Here is a 19,907-nt window from a genome sequence, read left to right as displayed (position 1 = left end):
TGTGAATGAAACAGTACATACCAGTCTTATGACAGCTTCAGATGTTATGGGCAGTTCTATTAAAGCGGCAAACATATTCATGGAGTAGCCTAGTGAGTGATGTAGTAACACAGTAAATGATAATAGAAAAAGGCCCTCTTGGTCTATCCAGTCTGCTCAATATGGTGGCCAGAGCCATGCTTGCCACTCTGTGCAGCCCCAATCACCCATGTTCAATTGAACTATAGAGATGGGCAGACTTGATGGGCTATGGCTATGGCTATGGCCCTTTTCTGCCGTCATCTTCTATGTTTCTATGTTTCTACTTACTACACATCGTGGAATATGTGAGCCTTTCAACCCCCACACTAAGGGCTCCTTTTACTAAGGTGCGCTAGAATTTTTAGTGCACGTACAAGATTAGCACACACTAGCCGAAAAATTACTGCCTGCTTAAAAGGAGGTGGTAGCGGCTAGCGCACGCTATAACCGCTAGCACACCTTTGTAAAAGGAGCCCTAATTCTATTGTACCTGTATATAGGTGACATCTGCAGGCATAAGGGCAATTGGTGTGGTGTACAGTTGAGTCCAGTAGGTTTTTGGGTAGGTTTTGGAGGGCTTACCATACAATATAAGTGGGTAATGGTGATATGTGCACCTGGGATTTTTTTATGTGAAGTTCCACGGCAGCATCCCCTAGGGTTACAATTCATTAGTGATTTTTATTCCGCCATTACCTTGCGGTTCAAGGCGGATTACAGATGAGGATTTCTGGACATGTCCAGAGGTGTTACCGAGTAGAGTGGGTTGCTTCAGAGGATTGTAATGTTTCATATGGTGTTAGTTAGTCTTCATGGATTTCTTGAAAAGCAGGGTTTTTATTTCTTTTCTGAAAGTTTTGTAGTCTGGGGTTGCAATTAGTAGATTGGAGAGTTGGTGGTCTAGTTTTGCTGCCTGTGTGGCTAGAAGGTCATCGTACAGTTTTTTTCTGTTTGAAGTCTCTGATTAGAGGGTATGTGAATGGTGTCTGGGTTCTCCTGTGTCTGGTTGTGGTAGTTTGGATTAGGCGGTTGTTCAAGTAGGCTGGGCTATCACTATTTATGGATTTAAATAATAGACAGTAGAATTTAAATAGTATTCTTGCTTAAATTTGGAGCCAGTGTGAGTCAAGGTATGCCTCGGTGATGTGGTCGTGTTTTCTTAGAGAATAGATTAGTCTCAGGGCTGTGTTTTGTACTGCTTATAGTTATTTTATCATTGTTGTGGAGCAGGGGAGATATAGGATGTAGCAGTAGTCAAGGAGACCTAGGACTAGAGACTAGACCATGATATGGAATTGTTTTCTGTCAAATAATTTTTAAACTTGCCTTAGGTTTCTCATGACTGCAAATGACTTCTGTATTGTTTTGTTGATTTGTGGTTGCATGGTGCAGCATCTGTCTATTGTCATTCCTAGAAGTTTTAGAGTGGATTGAATAGGGTATGTGATTGAGTTTATTACTAGGTTTGTTATGGTTGAAGTTTTATTTTTTTGAGAAGTATGAATTTTGTTTTGGCTGGGTTCAGTTTTAGTTTGTGGTCTTTCATCCATGTTACCACTGTTTCTAGAGTTCTGTGTAGTGTGTCTGTCATGGTGGGCGTTGGCTGATCAAAAGGCAGGAGAATGGTGATGTCACCTACATAGCTATAGGAGTTTAAGCCTAGTTTGTCTAGGCAGGTGCCGAGGGATGCAATGTAGAGATTAAAGAGTGTTGGGGATAATGGCGATCCTTGGGATACGCCACAGGGATTGGACCATGGTTCTGATTTTTCTTTGTTTGTCTTTACTCTGTAGGTCCTGGATTGTAGGAATCCTTGAAACCATGTGTGTACTTTGCCTGTGATTCCTATTGTATCTAGTATTTGTAGCAGGATGTCGTGGTCTACCAGGTCAAATGCTGCAGTGAGATCTAGTTGAATAATCAGCATTTTTTGCCTGTGCTGAGGTGTTGTCTAGTTGTGTCCATAAGGGAGCCTAATAGTGGCTCAGTGCTGAAGTTGGTTCTGAATCCAGACTGTGTAGGGTGGAGCAAATTGTGGTTTTCTAGGTAGCTGGTGAGGAGTTTAGCTACGAGGCCTTCCATTAGCTTGACATATAGTGGAATTGAGGCTATGGGTCTGTAGTTGGATGGTTGATCTGTTGCTCCTTTTGGGTCTTTTAAGATCGGGGTGACGATGATTTTGGAGAGGTCTTGTGGGAAAATGCCATCTGTGAGCATGGTTTGTATCCATTGCATGAGGAGAGTGCGGAATTTTTGGCTGGAGGTTTTTAATAGGTATGGTGGGCATTGGTTGAGGTCGCAAGCTGCGTGGCTGTATTTTTTATAGAGTTTGTTAAGGTCGGACCATTGTATTGTGGAGAAGTGGGACCAGGTTCTATCTGCTGCAGCTGTTTCTTTTTCTGTGGGGGCACTGTGATATCTTCTAGGTGGGTTGAAGTTCCTACGAAGTTTGTCCTGGCAGTTGTAATTTTGTTTTTAAAGTATTCAGCTAAAAGGGTGGCTGAAGGGGGAGGGTTGTCGTTTTTGGCTAGGTAGGGTTTGGTGTCTGTGAGTTCTTTTAGTAATTGGAATAGTTTTTTTGTGTCTTGGGCTTCTATGTCTATTTGGTTTGTGTAGTATGTCTTTCTTTTTTCTTTTAGTTTTAGTTTATATTGTTCGTTTAGTTTTTTCCATGCTGCTCTTGTGTGTTCTTGGTTACTTTTTCTCCATTTTCTTTCTAGTTGTCTGCATTGTCTTTTGAGTAGGAGTAGTTCATTGTTGAACCATTTGTCTGAATGTCTGTTGATTCTGTTTTTTGTTTGTATTGGGGCTAGCTCGACTAGGGTAGTTGTACTTATATTGCACCATTGTGAGATGAAGTCTTTGGGGTCACATTCTTGGATTGTAGCATCTGTTTTATTCCAGAATTTGGAGTGGTCGATATATGTACGTGATTTGTAGGTTAAGCTTTTGGATTTTGGTGGACAATCTACTAAAAATGCGGGGGGGGGGGGGGGGGGGGGGGTTAATGGTTCAAAAAGATAGAGGCAACGAGGCCCAAAAAATCTGACAAGTAACCATTTTCGAAACAAAAAGATAGACGTCTTCTTGTTTTTGAAAATGGTCATGTTCGCTACTGGATTTATGTGCTGTTCCGCAAAATGTCTAAACTCTGATTTAGATGTCATTTTGAAATGCCCCTCTTTGTTATTCAAGGTTAATGTTGCTTACTTTCAGGTATACTTACTGATTCAGTTTAAATTCTGTAAAGTCCTAGCAACCAAAAGAGAAAGTACTTACTGATGATCCTGGGTAGCCTCGCTCGCCTTTCTGGCCAAGTACTCCTGGTTCTCCGGCATTGCCCTAGGAAAAGTTAGAAGATTTATTTGCAACTCATGTACTAAATAAAAAAGCAAAATGCTCACATATAAAAACTAATGTTTCTTGAAATGAAATATAAACTGATGTATACTGTAGACTAAAAGCATTTGCTATTCTTTTTTATATATATATTTATTTATCATTTTTCAATAACATATCAAGTATCTTCTTGTACAGAAAGGTAGAGTTAAGCAGAAAATACAATACAATACAAAACAATACAAATTATAATCTACTATCATAAGATAAAAAAAAAAATATAGCTTAACTTTAGCTCATGTCCTCAAAAAAGTCCAAGATGTAGAATCAGCAATAATTATAATAAGGAAATAAAAACGAAGAACTAAAGATTGTATTAGCTGAAAAAGGAGATCAATCAATCAAAGAGTACTCATATTTCCCCTCCTTTTTTTCAGGTGAGCCACTGACAAGAAGGTTGTTAGTTGGCTAGGATCAAAGAAAACATATTTTTACATTTGATACAATATCACACATTTGCATGGGTGATGAAGAAAAAAGGTTGCCCCAAGAGCGATAACACCTGGCTTTAACAACAAGAATTCACGTCGATGATTTTGTGTATCTCATGACAGATCTGGAAACATTTGTATCTTATACCCAAGAAATTCTTTCTGTTTATTTATTTATTTTTTTTAACTTGAAATTTTATTAAATTTTTGTAAGGTACAAAAAGGAAAAGGGTGTACAAGTAATAAAGGAACAATCAAGGACAGTCAAAAAAATTGATAACAATAAGCAATCTGAGAATAATTGATAATTGAGAATATAGCATAAGATAATATTCAAGCCTGTCCAATTATTATACAAAGTAAGGAAAGGCAAAGAAAAAAAGGTAGGAAGAGAAGACAAGTTGGGAAAGGGAAAGAAAAGAAAAAGAGGGGAGAGGAAAAAAGTAAAGTCGGTAGAGAGGAGAAGCTATCAGAGGAAAGGAAGGGAAAAGGAGGATGGAGAAGTAGAAGGAAAATCCCTCCTCAGAGGTCAAGGAAAGAAAGAAGAAAAAGGAGAGAAAGAAGAGGAGAGAAGCTACAAAGGAGAATAGAAATATGAGCATAAAAAAGGAGTACAGTGCTAGAGAAAAAATAAAATAAAATTCAGAGATGATCTAGATAATCTATAAAGGCAGACCATTTTAGACGAGCCTTGGAAGACAAAGGTGTGTAGGTAGAAATCAAGAATTCACATTTGTGTTGGAGAAGCACAGATTGAAACCAAAAATGTATGGAAATTGAATCAAAAGACTTCCAATTAGAGAGTATAAGCCTTAGCGCTATGATAATAAGTTTATCGAATAAAGTGTGTTGGGCAGGAGGTAAGTTAAGCATTGTGACAGGGAAGCTCCTGTCACGGTCCGAAAAGTAATCGGACCAGCCCAGAGTAAAGTCCTTAAACCTGCAGGCACCAGGGTAAAGCAGGAACATCCTGCTGACAACCATAATCTGGCTCAAGCAGCAAGAAAGGAAAGTGGTCAGAGTGTGGCTCAGTCCAAAATTCAGGCAGGGAGGGCATTGAAAGCTGGAAACATCTCTTATCACTCCTTTCCCCGAGTCAGGGAGAAACCTGAAACCCACTTGAGAAGGGGTAAAGTCAGCCTCCGTAGTGTGCAGGTTGAAAAGCCTCAAATAGGAAATCAGCTAGAGAAGGAGGAGGACACAGCTGGCTCTGATTACGGGAGCCAAACAACCCACGGTGTTCCTAGCTTCCACAGGCTGCCTAATCCCCAGCAAGGACATCTTGCCAGAGGCCAGCTCACAAGGAGGGGCAGGGTAAACCCCAGGAGGTATGGGGACTGGCCCAGTAATACTCAGGGAGAATGGCTGGGCATTTATCCTGAAGTGAATGTTACAGGAGAGCCAGCCAGCCTGCAGAGAGGGGGATGGGAGGAAAAGCCAGGAGTGGATGTGGGAGTGGAAAGCCAGGGTTCCCAAGATTGTGAGTGGGAAATGTGTAGTGACCCTGGGGATAGTATGTGTGATGAGGGCATGGACCTGGAAGGGTACAGTGTGTAAGGGTCCCGTTCGTTCCTATAAAGAAAGTTTTCCGTTGGGTTTAAACTTGAGCCAGAGCATGGCTGCAAGCAGGGCTGAGGCAGCCCTGCTTAATTGAGTGAGAATGCTTCTGTAAATAACCCAGTGTTCAGACTCTCTAGGAGCAGGTGATAAAGCAGATAAGGGTCATATCGGGAGGGTCTGAAGACCTTAAACTAAGGGGAGGCGTGGCCCGCAGAGCCTGTCAGGCAGGGCTGTGAATATTCCGTGGGAGAACAGCATGTTAAAGCAAGAAGCAAAGTTAATTTTGTTTATACTGTGACTGTGAAGATAGCTGGGACGTGAGAAAGCTGGCACGGGCCGTGCTCAGCTGTAAAGCCAGGAACTGTGGTTAGGAGAAACTGGTAAATCCCAAAGGGGATATGAGACAGTGAAGGCACTGAACTACTGTGGAATTTTGGTTTTGAATTCTGATTATTTTGGTAAAGATGGACTATCCAGATCCTGAGTCAAGCCCCATATGACTCACCTGGACTGAACTATATGAGAGTACAGGAAGCACCTAAGAAAGTCTAAGAAACCAAGTTTGAATGTTTTTTTTTCTTGTTTTCATTTGGGAACACTAATAAAACTGGTGAGGTTCGCAGAAATCCAGTATCCGGGTTTTCCTTCGCATAACCACATAAAGGGCACTACAATAACTCTTACTTGTGGTCCGAGCCGGGTTTTCCCATTGACTTGGAGACTGGCTTGGCCACAGCATAGGAGCCTCAGATTTCAATAATATGATTGAGGGAGAAAGAGCAGCTTGGATGTTAAAAATCTGACGAAGAAGAGACCATAGATCCAACCAGAAGGGTTGAAGTAGAGGACATTCGTATATCATATGAAGAAATGTGCCAGGGAGAGACTTACAATTCCAACATGTATTAGAAGGAAGAAGACCAGCAATATGTAGCTTCTGGGGTGTCCAATTCATTCTGTGGTTAGGAAAAACATTGATTGAATTGAGTTTGCAGAGGAGACTGTTCTAATGATTTTGGACCAAAGATTCGACCATTGTTTATGTAGTATTGGATGTCCCACATTTAGTTCCCACGTCTTACGTAATGGTGCATCTGTATTTGTATAAGGAGTGATAAGTAGCTTATATATTCGAGATGCGACATGACCAGTTGTAGTAAGCAGGGAACAGTATGAAAGCAAGGAAGGGGTTCCAATCACTACAGATTGTAAAGTTTTTGATTTAGTAATGACAGTAGTAAGTTGTAACCACTGATAAAAAGCTGAAGCTGGTAGAGCAAATTTGTCACATAATTCTGAAAAAGTCAGTAATCATAAGGCTGGCGTACAAATGTCGTTAACGGACCAAATCCCCAATTTGGCCCAAGAAGACCATAAAATTGGTGTTTTGTCAATTAAAAAATGTGGATTGTGCCACAGTGAAATCAAAGAGGAAGTACAAATAGATACCTTAAGTAAGTGATCTAGCTCAAGTAGACAGGAAACAGATTGAGAGATGATAGGATTGTTCTCGTGAATTTTTGAGTGAGATGACAGTTGTGCGAAGGAAAGAAGGTACAGAGGGAGTGTTCCAACTGTAACCAGAGAGGACAATAGCTAGAGGTTGAAGAGAACCATTGGCTAGATTGTTGTAGTATAAAAGCCTTGTGATATGTCTGAAAGTCAGGCAATAATACTCCCGTTGCAGTTTTAGGAGCTTTAAGCTTTTTAAGGGCGATTTTCGGTGGTTTTTGGCTCCATAAAAAGGATGAAAGATGTTTATCAATAGATTTGTAAAACAAGGCTGGAAACAGTCGTGGGATCATACTAAGGATAAAATTTATTTTAGGGGCTATAACCATTTTAATTGTTTCAATTCTGCCCCACCAAGAAATATGAAGAGGGTGCCATGAATGCAAAAAGGTTTTGACATGAGCAATAAGTTTTTCACTGTTGTGATGTATTGTAGCAGGCAAAGTAGTATATAAGTCAATTCCTAGATATCTCATACACATGGGGGACCAAAGAAGATGGAAAGGTTGAATCAAAGCCGGTTTAGAATGCATATTAAGTGTCAACACTTCAGTTTTATGTTGGTTAATTTTGTAACCAGAAAAGAGAGAGAAGGCACCGATTAAATCAAATAGGGCAGGAAGAGATTGATCAGGATTTGTAAGATAAAGCAGTACATCGTCCGCATATGCAGTAAGTTTATATTCAATGTCATTGTGGAGGATACCAGAAATTTTTGTACATGAGTTAATTGCTAGGAGAAGGGGTTCAAGAGCGATATTATGTTTAAATATTTTTATTAAATTTTCAATAAGAACAAATGAGAACATAAATGTACAGCTTAACAGATCAAATGCACTCCCCCCTCCACCCCCCCCCGCCCAATGTGCACAGTAAGAATAAAAGAAAAACCATCTTCCAGAGAAAGAAAAATCATGGGTTCAACAAATTACTGCGAGCTTTGTGGGTTAAAGTAAGCCAGAAAGGCTCCCAAATGGAGCAATAAGTACGTCCCCTAGGTGAGTCCATAGCTGGCAAAGAAAGACACTCCATAGAAGCCTGATGAAGCATGAGGGAACGCCAATGCGACAAGGTCAGTGAGTCCGATACAATCCAACAGTGAAGAATAGTTTTTTTTCCCAGCAAGAAGGCTCTCTCCAAGAACCCCCGAAAACCCTTCGGAGACACTCGAGGAAGGCGGTCCAAGGTAAATAGCATCTCAGGACCCTGAATATAACCATGATGCCACATAGCAGTAATATGTTGGTGCAGCTGGGTCCAAAAGCCCTGAATCAGAGGGCAAGACCAAAATTGATGTCCCAAAGAAGCCAAAGGTTGATTACACTTGAGACAAGTTTCGGTGGTACTGAGTTTGGCTCTATAAAGATAAACTGGCTCTATAAAGATAGACTTCGATGAAGTCGAAGAAGAAATTTGTAATTCATTTCAATCAAAGTCACTTGAGGTGTAATGCCAAAAATTCTCTTAAGTCCAGTTTGAATTTGTAAGCCAGTAACCACACAGGATAAGTCTCTAGACCATAGAGTAGCATAATGATCATAAGAAATGGATCCCAGACTCTCACGAAGATAGCGGATATGAAACTTCAACGGAATCTGGGTCTGAGCTGACAAACACAAAGCTTCCGAGAGAGCCTCCCTACTACGGTTGGTAAGGCCTTCCCTCGGAAGAGACCTCACATATGAGGCCATCTGAGAATAAGCCAGCCAATCCCCAGGTGTCCACTGATAATCAGCTTGCATCACTGTAAAAGTTGGCAAAGTGCCCTGTGAGGTAACCACCTGGAAAATGTATTGAATATTAGTGGTTCTCCATACTGAAAATGGATAAGTAGACGTTCCAGGAGTAAAGTCCTTATTGTCCAGAAAGGGCAAATAAGCCGTCACAGTAGGAGGGATACACAGAGACTTACATAACCTCCGCCAGGTGGAGCAGTGCAATGAACATACCTCCACTATATCCACTCGGGAGATGCCGTGTGTGGAGCAAGTAACTAAAGTGATATGGGTCACAAAGAACAAGCTCCGAGGCAGTCGCAGAAAAATGGCGGGTGCCCCGGAACCAGTCATTTAAATGACGCATTTGACAAGCTTGTGAAAACAAACGCAAACTATGTAATCCCAATCCCCCCTGGGACCTGGGAAGCATCAAGACAGACAAAGCCAATCTTGCTCGCTTCCTATTCCATAAAAAGGATGTCAAGCATTTCCCCACCAATTTATCATGTTTAGCAGACAATAAGATAGGGAGCATTTGAAAAACATAAAGCCATTGAGGCACCAATACCATATTATACAATGCAATTTTACCCATCAGTGACAGAGGGAATTCCCTCCAAAGTTGTAATTTTTGTTGAGTAAGAGTCAGAAGTGGCAAAACATTCAAGGTGTACAATCTAGTTAGATCCATAGGTATCCTAATCCCCAAATATGTCAAGTGATCAGATGCCCAACGTAAAGGAAAATCTCCCCTCCAGGTGCCAGGAACCTCCCGGGACAAGGGCAACACTATCGACTTTTGGAAATTGAGAACTAGCCCCGAGTATAAACTAAACTCGTCCAGAATAGCCAAGGACGATTGTGGATCAGACAAAGTCAACAACATGTCATCTGCAAATGCTAGTACGCGTAATTGGGAATCTCCCTCCGGGAGACCAATCAAATCATCATCCCTTAGTAAAGTATGTAAAAAGGGGTCCAAATAAAGCAAAAACAGCAAAGGGGACAGAGGACTACCCTGCCTTGTACCTCTCAGTTTGGGGAAAGGCTCAGTCTTCGTGCCATTGACCAAAACACTGGCTGTCGGGGCAGAATATAACAATCAAATCATGTTTTGAAACCAACCCGTGATTCCCATGTAGGTAAGTACCGTAAACAAATATTGCCAATTGACCTGGTCAAAAGCCTTGGCGGTGTCAAGGCTAACAAGAATACCTGCAGTATGAGTAGCTTGAGCTCTATGAATAGCCGTCAACAGCCTTTGGACATTTAAAACCGAATGGCGGTGTTTTACAAATCCCACTTGTTCCGGTAGAATCAGTTGAGGGAGTAACGTAGCCAACCAGTTAGCTAACACTTTGTCCAGGATTTTTATGTCAACGTTTATAAGGGAGATAGGACGATAGGATTCTAAATCGGTATCCGGTTTTCGGAATTAATGTAATGTAAGCATGATTAGAACCCGCCGTAAAAGCGCCATCTGACAACACCTGGGTGTAATAAGCCTCCAAAGGGCCACAAATGTGCGTGAACAAGAGTTTATAGAACTCTGGGGAAAACCCATCAGGACCCGGGGCCGAGCGATTCTTCATCTGTTTGACAGCAGATTGTAATTCTTTCCCCTGTATCAGCCTATTCAAAGCCGAGCGCATTGGAGAGGATAATCGAGGCATACCTGCATCCTCTAAATAGTCATGAGCGTCAGGCCCTCCATCCCCCTCCACAGAAGAATAAAATTGCTTATAATGACGAAAGAAACAATCCGCTATATCCCGTGTTTTGCCCACCTTCGTACAATCAGGTAGATGTAAACAGGGGATAAAGCGATTAGATCATTTAGATTTCGTCAGGGTAGCCAGTAATCTGCCAGGCTTATTCCCATGTTTTATAGTAATTAAATTTAGAGTAATATAACGATTTTTTTGCACGTTCGTGAAGTAAAGTGTTAAGGGCATTCTGTGCAGAAGCTAACTGCTCGCCAGAGTGAGGCGTGGGCCGATTCAAATGCTGTCGTTTAAGCACCAAACATTCCCGCTCCAGCCTTATAATGCCCTGTGCTATTCTCTTCCTGTAAGCCACCACATATGAGATAACATCCCCCCGGAGGACTGATTTAGCCGCCTCCCAAAACAAGAGCGGCGTCTCCCGATGTTGAGCATTAAAACGGAGATAATCTTCCCATTTTTCGGTAATATATTTGACAAAATCAGGATTATCTATCAAATAGGAAGGGAAGCGCCAACCCCCCAAAAAGGGAGAGTCCCCCAAGAGGGTGTCAACCCACATTGGTCAATGATCTGAAACAGAAAGGGGGCCAATGTCTGAGGAGTAAATCATAGAAAAGGAAGTCCGAGAAACTAAAATGTAATCTAGTCTAGAATAGGTAAGGTGTGCGCGGGATTGATGGGTAAAATCCCTCTCCTGAGGATGTAATAACCGCCAAGGGTCAAGTAACTCCAGGGCTTCGCACAAATAAGGGAGGCCTTTACCCAGGGAAGTACTCTGTGTGGACCCCGGTCCAGATCTGTCTTGAAAATTATCTAAGACCTGATTGAAATCCCCCAGAACAAGCAATGAGTGGTCTGGGTCTCTTTTATCAATTCGAACCAAGGCCTTAAAAAAGTTATGATCATATTGGTTCGGACCATACACAATTAAGAGGTTAAACACTCGGTCAGACATAGTCACTCGACACTAAAGAATTCTTCCCAGGGCATCAGCATATAGTTGGTCTACCCTCCCAGGGAATCCTTTACGTACCAAAAGCACCACCCCTGCATGCTTAGTGGAGGAGGAAGAATGAAAGATCTGACCCACCCATCCTTTCTGCAGTTTAGCATGCTCAGTACTAGTCAATCGTGTCTCCTGCAAGCAGGCAAGATCCGCCTTGTGATGTTTTAGTCTTCTCAGTATCTTGGTACGCTTCACTGGGGAAGTAATGCCACCAACGTTCCAAGATGCAATCCTGAATGTCTTACCACTCACCCGGCCCACAAAAACATACCTGCCACAACTGCAATCCCTGTGGACCCCTGGGTGCCCAGCCTTCACCCAGAGGACAACCGGAAGTAAAAAACCATACATACCCACTTAGAAAAGCAAACACACGAACAAACACACTCTGGAAGATAAAGCATAAATATCACAGTCCCAAACCCCCATAACCCTACCCACCCCTCCCCCAATCCCTCAACAACCCGTTTTCCCCCTGAAAACCAAAAGCCATCCAGCACCCAACCGGACACTGGAAGGTAGAGCACGTCTCTAGTGCCATCGGAACCTGTCCCTCTTGTACACACAAACATTGTATAGTGCAGGAATATTATACAACCACAAAATAAAACAGAGAAACACCAGGCATGGATAACATATGCAAAAACAGGTCAGGAGCGTAGTGGAGTAACGGATCCCAACCTGTTGACAAATTCTCCAGCCAGAATGTCTGAGTCAAACACATGCCATTTACCATCGAGGTGAATTTTCAAGACAGCTGGGTAGAGAAACAAAAAACGGCATTTGAGATCCGCTAATTTCTTGCAGATTGGATAGAAATGTTTCCTCCTGTCCGTCAAAGCCGACGAATAATCCTGTCCAATCCGGATTGGAGTGGACTCGTACTGTAAAGAGTCCCGTTTTAGGCGAAATTCCCGCAAAATTTACCAATCACCACCCTAGGCCTCTAATCTTTTCCATTACGAGGCCCTACTCTGTGAATACATTCGAATCTAGCCGGGCCCAATGAGGCGGGCATGGGCAATTCGCTGGCCAACCATGATTCCATAACAGAAAGAAGCACAGAGTCGGAAATAATTTCTGGGAACCCCATGAAACGTAAATTGCCCCTGCGGGACCTATTCTCCAGGTCCTCCAGCTTTTCCTGATGTTGGCGTAGTTGTACTTTCAGCTGAGACACCTCCGTGTCCACAACTTGGGCCCCATCCTCCACCATGGAGACACACTCCTCCAAGGCAGTAACTCTGTTAGAATGATCTTCCAGGAGGGATACTAGCTTGGTGAGTTGTGCCGATAACTGCTCCATGCAGGGTGTGAGGGCCTGGGCAATAAGCTGTTTGAGTTCCGCAAGCTTCTCCGTTGTGAATTGTTTGAGCGCACCACCCGGAGGTTCTGCCATTTTCTCCTCTGTCAGCCTGCTCTTTTCCTTATCTTTTTTCGCTGTTTTTGACGACATTGCGGTCGGATTTTTAACCAGAAATCTGTCCATAGAAAGCCCCACCAATGCCAAAAAGAAGCTGGTGAGTACGATCACTATAACTCCCGCTATCAAGGATTCAGAGGGGCAAGGTTCCGGAGCAGGCAATGCAAGCTGCTTGCCGGCTCACAGCATCACGTGGTCCTCAAGAGCGATATTAAATAAATAAGGCGAGAGAGGACAACCTTGTCGGGTACCTCTATGTAGTCTAAAAGAAGTCAATAGAATGTTATTAGTAATTATAGAGGCCTTGGGGGAGGAGTAGAGGATTTTAACATAATTAATAAACTGCGATGGGAATCCAAACCAGTGCATAGTATGAAAAAGATGAGACCATTCTACTCTATCAAATGCTTTTTCAGCATCAAGAGAGAGGGCTATACAAGGCTCTTTGGAGGCACGTGCAATGGAAGCAAGATGGAAAAAGAGACGGGAGTTATCAGTTATAAGCCGTCCTGGCATAAAGCTAATTGATGAGGAGAGATGAGCAATCCCATTGAACATTGGAGTCTATTGGATAGGATAGAAGCATATATCTATTACTATTATTGTTGGGGGATTCCATCATCAGAGGCATTAACCTTGGAACACAAGGCGAGGAGACCAAAATAGTGAAATGTCTTCCAGGATCATCAGCTACCAAGAGTTACAGGCAAATACAGACTATAATTAAGGAAGAAACTAACGATTTTAATACTGATGTTGTTATCCATCTGGGAACAAATGACCTGGCCAACAACTCCACACTTGCAGCACAGAAAGCTTTTCAGGAGCTTGGTGAGGGTGTGAAAACTTTTGTAAAGACTTTAGCTTTTTCTGAAATACTGCCTGCATATGGAAAGGGAGAGCAAAGAGTGAAAAACACAGAGGACTTTAATAGATGGCTCAAAGCCTGGTGTCATCAAGAAGGCTTCAGGTACATAGGAGGATGGGGAAATACATGGAAGGACAAGAAGCTATATTGCACTGATGGGCTACATATTACTACAGCAGGAAAAAGAAACCTTGCAGAGAAATTTAGACAATATTTTTCTAGGCATTTAAACTAGAAGGTGGGGGTGGTGTATGTACGCAGGACAATTATAGAGACCACCCCCGGCAAAAGAAAAGATGTGATAGTAGTAAAGACTGCAACATAAACAATATCAGTAACTCATTTCTTAGTATTGCAACGGAAAGTGAAACGAAACAAAAATCCATACGAAAAAGGAGATTATCGCTGAAAAATAGCTGCAAAGCGATGACCACAAATACTCACAGTCTAAGCAACAAAGTTCATGATCTGTAAGCCCTGATGTTAGAGGCAGATCTAGATATTGTCGCTATCACAGAGACATGGTTCAGTGAATCACATGGATGGGATGCAAACATACCAGGATATAATCTTTTTAGGAAGGACAGAGATGGTCAAAAAGGTGGAGGAGTAGCTCTCTATGTAAAGATCAATATCCAAGCGACCGAAATGCAAGGGACCTGGGGAAAGGAAGAAGCGATATGGATTGCTCTGAAAAGAGAAGATGGAACTTCTATCTACATGGGTGTAGTCTACAGACCTCCGACTCAATCGCAGCAAATTGATAAGGATCTGATTGTGGATATCCAAAAGTTTGGAAGGAAAGAGGAGGTTCTGCTGTTGGGAGATTTCAACCTGCCAGATGCGGACTTGAATGTTCCATCTGTGGAATCGGAAAGAAGTAGGGAGATTGTGGATGCCTTTCAAGAGGCTCTGCTCAGACAAATGGTGATGGAACCCACAAGGGAAAAAGCGATATTGGATCTGGTCCTCACAAATGGAGAGAGTATCTCTAATGTTCGAGTGGGTGCTCACCTGGGAAGTAGTGATCATCAAACGGTTTGGTATGATATAACGGCTAAAGTGGAGAGCGGCCGCACGATACTTAAAGTCCTAGATTTCAAACGTACGGACTTTAATGCAATGGGAGAGTACCTGAAGAAATTGCTGTTAGGATGGGAGGACATAAAAGAAGTGGAAAGACAGTGGTCTAAGCTCAAAGGAGCGATAAAAATGGCTACGGACCTTTATGTGAAGAAAATCAATAAAAACAAGAGAAAAAGGAAGCCGATATGGTTCTCCAACCTAGTGGCTGAGAAAATAAAGGCGAAAGAGTTGGCGTTCGTGAAATATAAAAAACCCAAGAAGAGGAGAGCAGAAAGGACTACAGGGTGAAACTGAAAGAAGCCAAGAGAGAGATACGTCTGGCGAAAGCACAGGCGGAAGAACAAATGGCTAAAAATGTAAAAAAGGGAGACAAAAATTTTTTCAGGTATATTAGTGAAAGAAGGAAGATGAAAAATGGAATTGCTAGGCTAAAAGATGCTGGGAACCAATATGTGGAGAGTGATGAGGAGAAAGCAAATGTGCTAAACAAATACTTCTGTTCTGTGATCACAGAAGAAAATCCTGGAGAAGGACTGAGAATGTCAGGCAAAGTTACACGAGAAAATGGAGTACATTCTGTGCCGTTCACGGAGAAGGGTGTTTATGAGCAACTTGAAAAACTGAAGGTGGACAAAGCGATGGGACAAGACGAGATCCATCCCAGGATACTAAGGGAGCTCAGAGAGGTTCTGGTGAGTCCTATTAAAGACTTGTTCAACAAATCTCTGGAGACAGGAGTGATTCCTGGGGATTGGAGGAGAGCGGATGTGGTCCCTATTCATAAAAGTGGTCACAGGGATGAAGCAGGAAACTACAGGCCGTTGAGCCTCATTCAGTTGTTGGAAAAATAATGGAAGTGTTGCTGAAAGAAAGGATAGTGTACTTCCTTGAATCTAATGGGTTACAGGATACGAGGCAACATGGCTTTACAAAAGGTAAATCGTGCCAAACGAACCTGATTGAATTTTTTGACTGAGTGACCAGAGAGCTGGATCGAGGACATATGCTAGATGTAATTTACTTGGATTTCAGCAAAGCCTTTGATACAGTTCCTCATAGGAGGCTGTTGAACAAACTTGAAGAGCTGAAGTTAGGACCCAAAGTGGTGTACTGGGTCAGAAACTTGCTGTCGGACAGATGCCAGAGGGTGGTGGTTAATGGAAGTCGCTCGAAGGAAGGAAAGGTGAGTAGTGGAGTCCCTCAGGGTTCGGTGCTGGAGCCAATCCTGTTCAATATGTTTGTGAGTGACATTGCTGAAGGGTTAGAAGGAAAAGTGTGCCTTTTTGCAGATGATACCAAGATTTGTAACAGAGTAGACACCGAAGGAGTGGAAAATATGAAAAAGGATCTGCATAAGTTAGAGGAATGGTCTAATGCCTGGCAACTAAAATTCAATGCAAAGAAATGCTGAGTAATGCATTTGGGGATTAATAATAGGAAGGAACCGTATATGCTGGGAGGAGAGAAGCTGATATGCACGGACAGGGAGAGGGACCTTGGGGTGATAGTGTCCGAAGATCTAAAGGCGAAAAAACAGTGTGACAAGGCAGTGGCTGCTGCCAGAAGGATGCTGGGCTGTATAAAGAGAGGCGTAGTCAGTAGAAGGAAGAAGGTGTTGATGCCCCTGTACAGGTCATTGGAGTATTGTGTTCAGTTTTGGAGACCGTATCTGGTGAAGAACGTAAGAAGACTTGAGGCGGTCCAGAGGAGGGCGACAAAAATGATAGGAGGCTTGCACCAGAAGACGTATGAGGAGAGACTGGAAGCCCTGAATATGTATACCCTAGAGGAAAGGAGAGACAGGGGAGATATTCAAATACTTGAAGGGTATTAACGTAGAACAAAATCTTTTCCAGAGAAAGAAAAATGGTAAAACCAGAGGACATAATTTGAGGTTGAGGGGTGGTAGATTCTGGGGCAATGTTACGAAATTCTACTTTACGGAGAGGGTAGTGGATGCCTGGAATGCGCTCCCGAGAGAGGTGGTGGAGAGTAAAACTGTGACTGAGTTCAAAGAAGCGTGCGATGAATACAGAGGATTTAGAATCAGAAAATAATATTAAATATTGAACTAAGGCCAGTACTGGGCAGACTTGCACGGTCTGTGTCTGTATAAGGCCGTTTGGTGGAGGATGGGCTGGAGAGGGCTTCAATGGCTGGGATGGTGTAGATGGGCTGGAGTAAGTCTTAACAGAGATTTCAGCAGTTGGAACCCAAGCACAGGTTTGGATTCTTGGCCAGAAATAGCTACAAAGAAAAAATTAAAAAATTTAAATTGAATCAGATTGGGCAGACTGGATGGACCATTCAGGTCTTTATCTGCCGTCATCTACTATGTTACTATATATTTTGTAATCAATATTAAGTAGAGAGATAGGTCTATAATTTGAAATTTGGTGTGGATCTTTGCCAGGTTTTGGAATAACCGTAATAATAGCATCTAAAAAATAACTACTGGATACTTTTTGCGGATCTAAGGAGTTGAAAAGAGTTGTGAGAGTATGGGAAAGTTTGTTGTGAAAGAGTTTATAAAATTCTACTGTAATGCCATCAGCACCGGGTGATTTACCAGAAGATAGGTGTTTTATAGCTAATAGGATTTCTGATGGGTCAAAGGGGGATTTAAGTTTTTCTATATCAGATGTACTAAGTTTAGGAGACTGAAGTGTAGTCATGAAATCTTCAGCGCAGGGCGACTGTTGCATGATTTCGGAGGAATAAAGCTGAGAGTAAAAATCATGAAAGGCCTGTAAGATATTAGAGTGTGAAGAGAGGAGTTTCCCATCCGGAGTTTTGATAGAGGAAATCTGTATTTTAGTTCATTTTCGTTTAAGATAATTAGCAAGCATTTTACTACTTTTGTTCATCTCCTTATAGTATTTAGTAGAGGTGGTAAAAATGTCTTACTGTGCTGCCATAGTTGCTAATTTATTATAAGAGTATTTTAATTTATAAATTTGGGGGAGAAGAGTTTTATCATTAGTGAGAAAAAAGTCATGTTCATGACTCTTGATTTGCAACTCAAGATTGTGCTGTTCTTTTCTATCTTATTTCAATTTAAACAATTTAATTCTCATCAAGAGAAACAGAAAAAGAGAAGGCCTTTGATCGTGTTGAATGGACCTTCATGTATCAAGCGTTAGAATGGTTTGGTATTGGTTCAGGATTTATACAAATGGTTCAAACATTGTATAGTTCCCCTGTTGCTAAACTGTATATTAATAATAATTTTTCAGAAGGTTTTAGGTTGCAGAGGGGGTTAGACAAGGCTGTCCCTTATCTCCTTTGCTTTTTGATATTGTATTGGAACCCTTGTTATTAGCTATTCAGCAAGCGGAGGAGATTCAGGGTATTCCTCATAAAGATCGGGAATATAAGGTCTCGGTTTATGCGGATGATATATTGCTCTATTTGAGAAATCCTGAGACAACCATTCCTTGCTTACTTGGAATAATTGAGAATTTTGGAAAATTTTCAGGTTACAAGATAAATTGGAGTAAATCAGAAATTCTTCCACTAAATGTTCATTGTACAAAAGGTTTGTTTGATTCATTTCCCTTTCTTTGGAGGGAGGATGGAATAAAATATTTAGGCATTTGGATTAAAAGTACGATAGAGGAAACAATGAAAATAAATGAAAAATCATTATTACAGAAGGTTACATAAATGTGTGAGCAATGGAATCCTTTACATCTTTCATGGTTGGGGAGAGTTCAAACTGTTAAGATGATGATTTTGCCTGTGGTTTGTTATTAGATGGGTATGTTACCGGTTTATTTTCAAGGGTCTTTTTATAAAAAACTAAATAGTATTCTTATAAAATTTATTTGGCTGGGTAAAACTTTGAGTGGCCTTGGTATCTCTACAAAGACCAATTTTAGAAGGTGGGGTAAATTTTCCCAATTTTTATAGGTATCATCAGGCCTATATTTTGCATCAGGGTATGTATTGGGTCCTCCCAGAGCTCATGGAAAAGCTCCCTGATTGGTTGTGGCTAGAATGGCAACTCATGTCTCCATTACGTCTTTGTCACGTGCTCAGTATCAAATTGCCTAGTTACAGTAAGAATAACAGAATATTAGCTGATACATGGAAAACATTGCGCTATGTAAGTAATTTAACAGCTATTCCAATTCACAAATCTACAAATCAGTCTATATGGGTGAACTCCAAGATACAAATTGGCAGAGCAAGGCTCGTCTGGAAGCATTGGATGATAGCAGGAATATGTATTTTAAAGGATGTTATCTCTAATGGTAAAATGCTTGAATTTTCACAGTTGCAACTTGAATTTGGCCTTAATAAATCGGAAAGTTTTAGATGGTTGCAACTGAAGCATGCCATTCAGGCAGGGTTCCCTGAATGGAAAAACCTTAGTAATCAATATAGTTTAGAGTTTTTATGTTTTCAGACGGACTTCTTGGGTCACCAGGCTGCCCAGTGGTATAAATTGTTAAACGGATTTGTTAAAAAGAAACCAAACACTGGTCTGAGAGATATTTGGAGCATTGAGATTAAGCATCAAATTACTGCATCTCAATGGCCACGAATTTGGTCTTGGAGGATGAGATGTACTGTGTCGGCATCTATGAGACAAAATTGTTTTTTTCTGTTACACAGAGCATTATGGACCCCTGTTCGGTTACAAAAATTAGACAGCTCTAAGTCTAATAGATGTTGGCACTGTCATCTTGAAGCTGGGACTTTAGATCATTTATTATTCTATTGTCCATTTATTATGAATTTTTGGAAATCAATTTGGGACCAAATTAATTGTTTAATAGATAACCCAGTGGCATTATCCTATGATACTGTGATGTTTGGTATGGAAATGAGAGCAAAGAGTCAGATTTCTACAAATAATAACAAATTATTACTAATAATGACTGGAGTTGCCATTCAACAGATTACGTATAATTGGAAAAATTGGAGTAGATTAAATTATAATTTTTGGTGGAATTCATTATGTCATATTTATAAAATGGAATGATTTATTGCTATTCAGAGAGGTTGTTTTAGGAAATTTCAAGATGTGTGGGAGCCATTAACAAAATATTGTACTGATTAGATGATAATTTTTATTTTTTATTTTTTTTCCCTTACGTTTACAAGTTCAATAGGGGAAGGGGGTAATTTTATTGTTACATATTGTATAA

General features: G+C 41.3%; 1 protein-coding gene across 7 annotated transcripts in view; it reads right to left on the bottom strand.

Annotated features, from left to right (window-relative positions):
* COL6A3 (collagen type VI alpha 3 chain) overlaps nt 1-19,907 on the bottom strand; it is a 1,265,605-nt gene that overhangs the window by 499,312 nt on the left and 746,386 nt on the right. For all 7 annotated transcript variants that reach the window (XM_033946673.1, XM_033946674.1, XM_033946675.1 and 4 more), the window contains one exon: nt 3,301-3,363. In XM_033946673.1, coding sequence (XP_033802564.1) covers nt 3,301-3,363 — 63 coding nt within the window. The remainder of the gene's footprint in view (nt 1-3,300; nt 3,364-19,907) is intronic.

This window comes from Geotrypetes seraphini, chromosome 5 (assembly GCF_902459505.1).
Source record: "Geotrypetes seraphini chromosome 5, aGeoSer1.1, whole genome shotgun sequence".
In the NCBI taxonomy this organism is placed as follows: domain Eukaryota; kingdom Metazoa; phylum Chordata; class Amphibia; order Gymnophiona; family Dermophiidae; genus Geotrypetes; species Geotrypetes seraphini.
The sequence above is the reverse complement of the archived record's forward strand: the minus strand, read 5'-3'. Positions and strand labels throughout refer to the sequence as shown.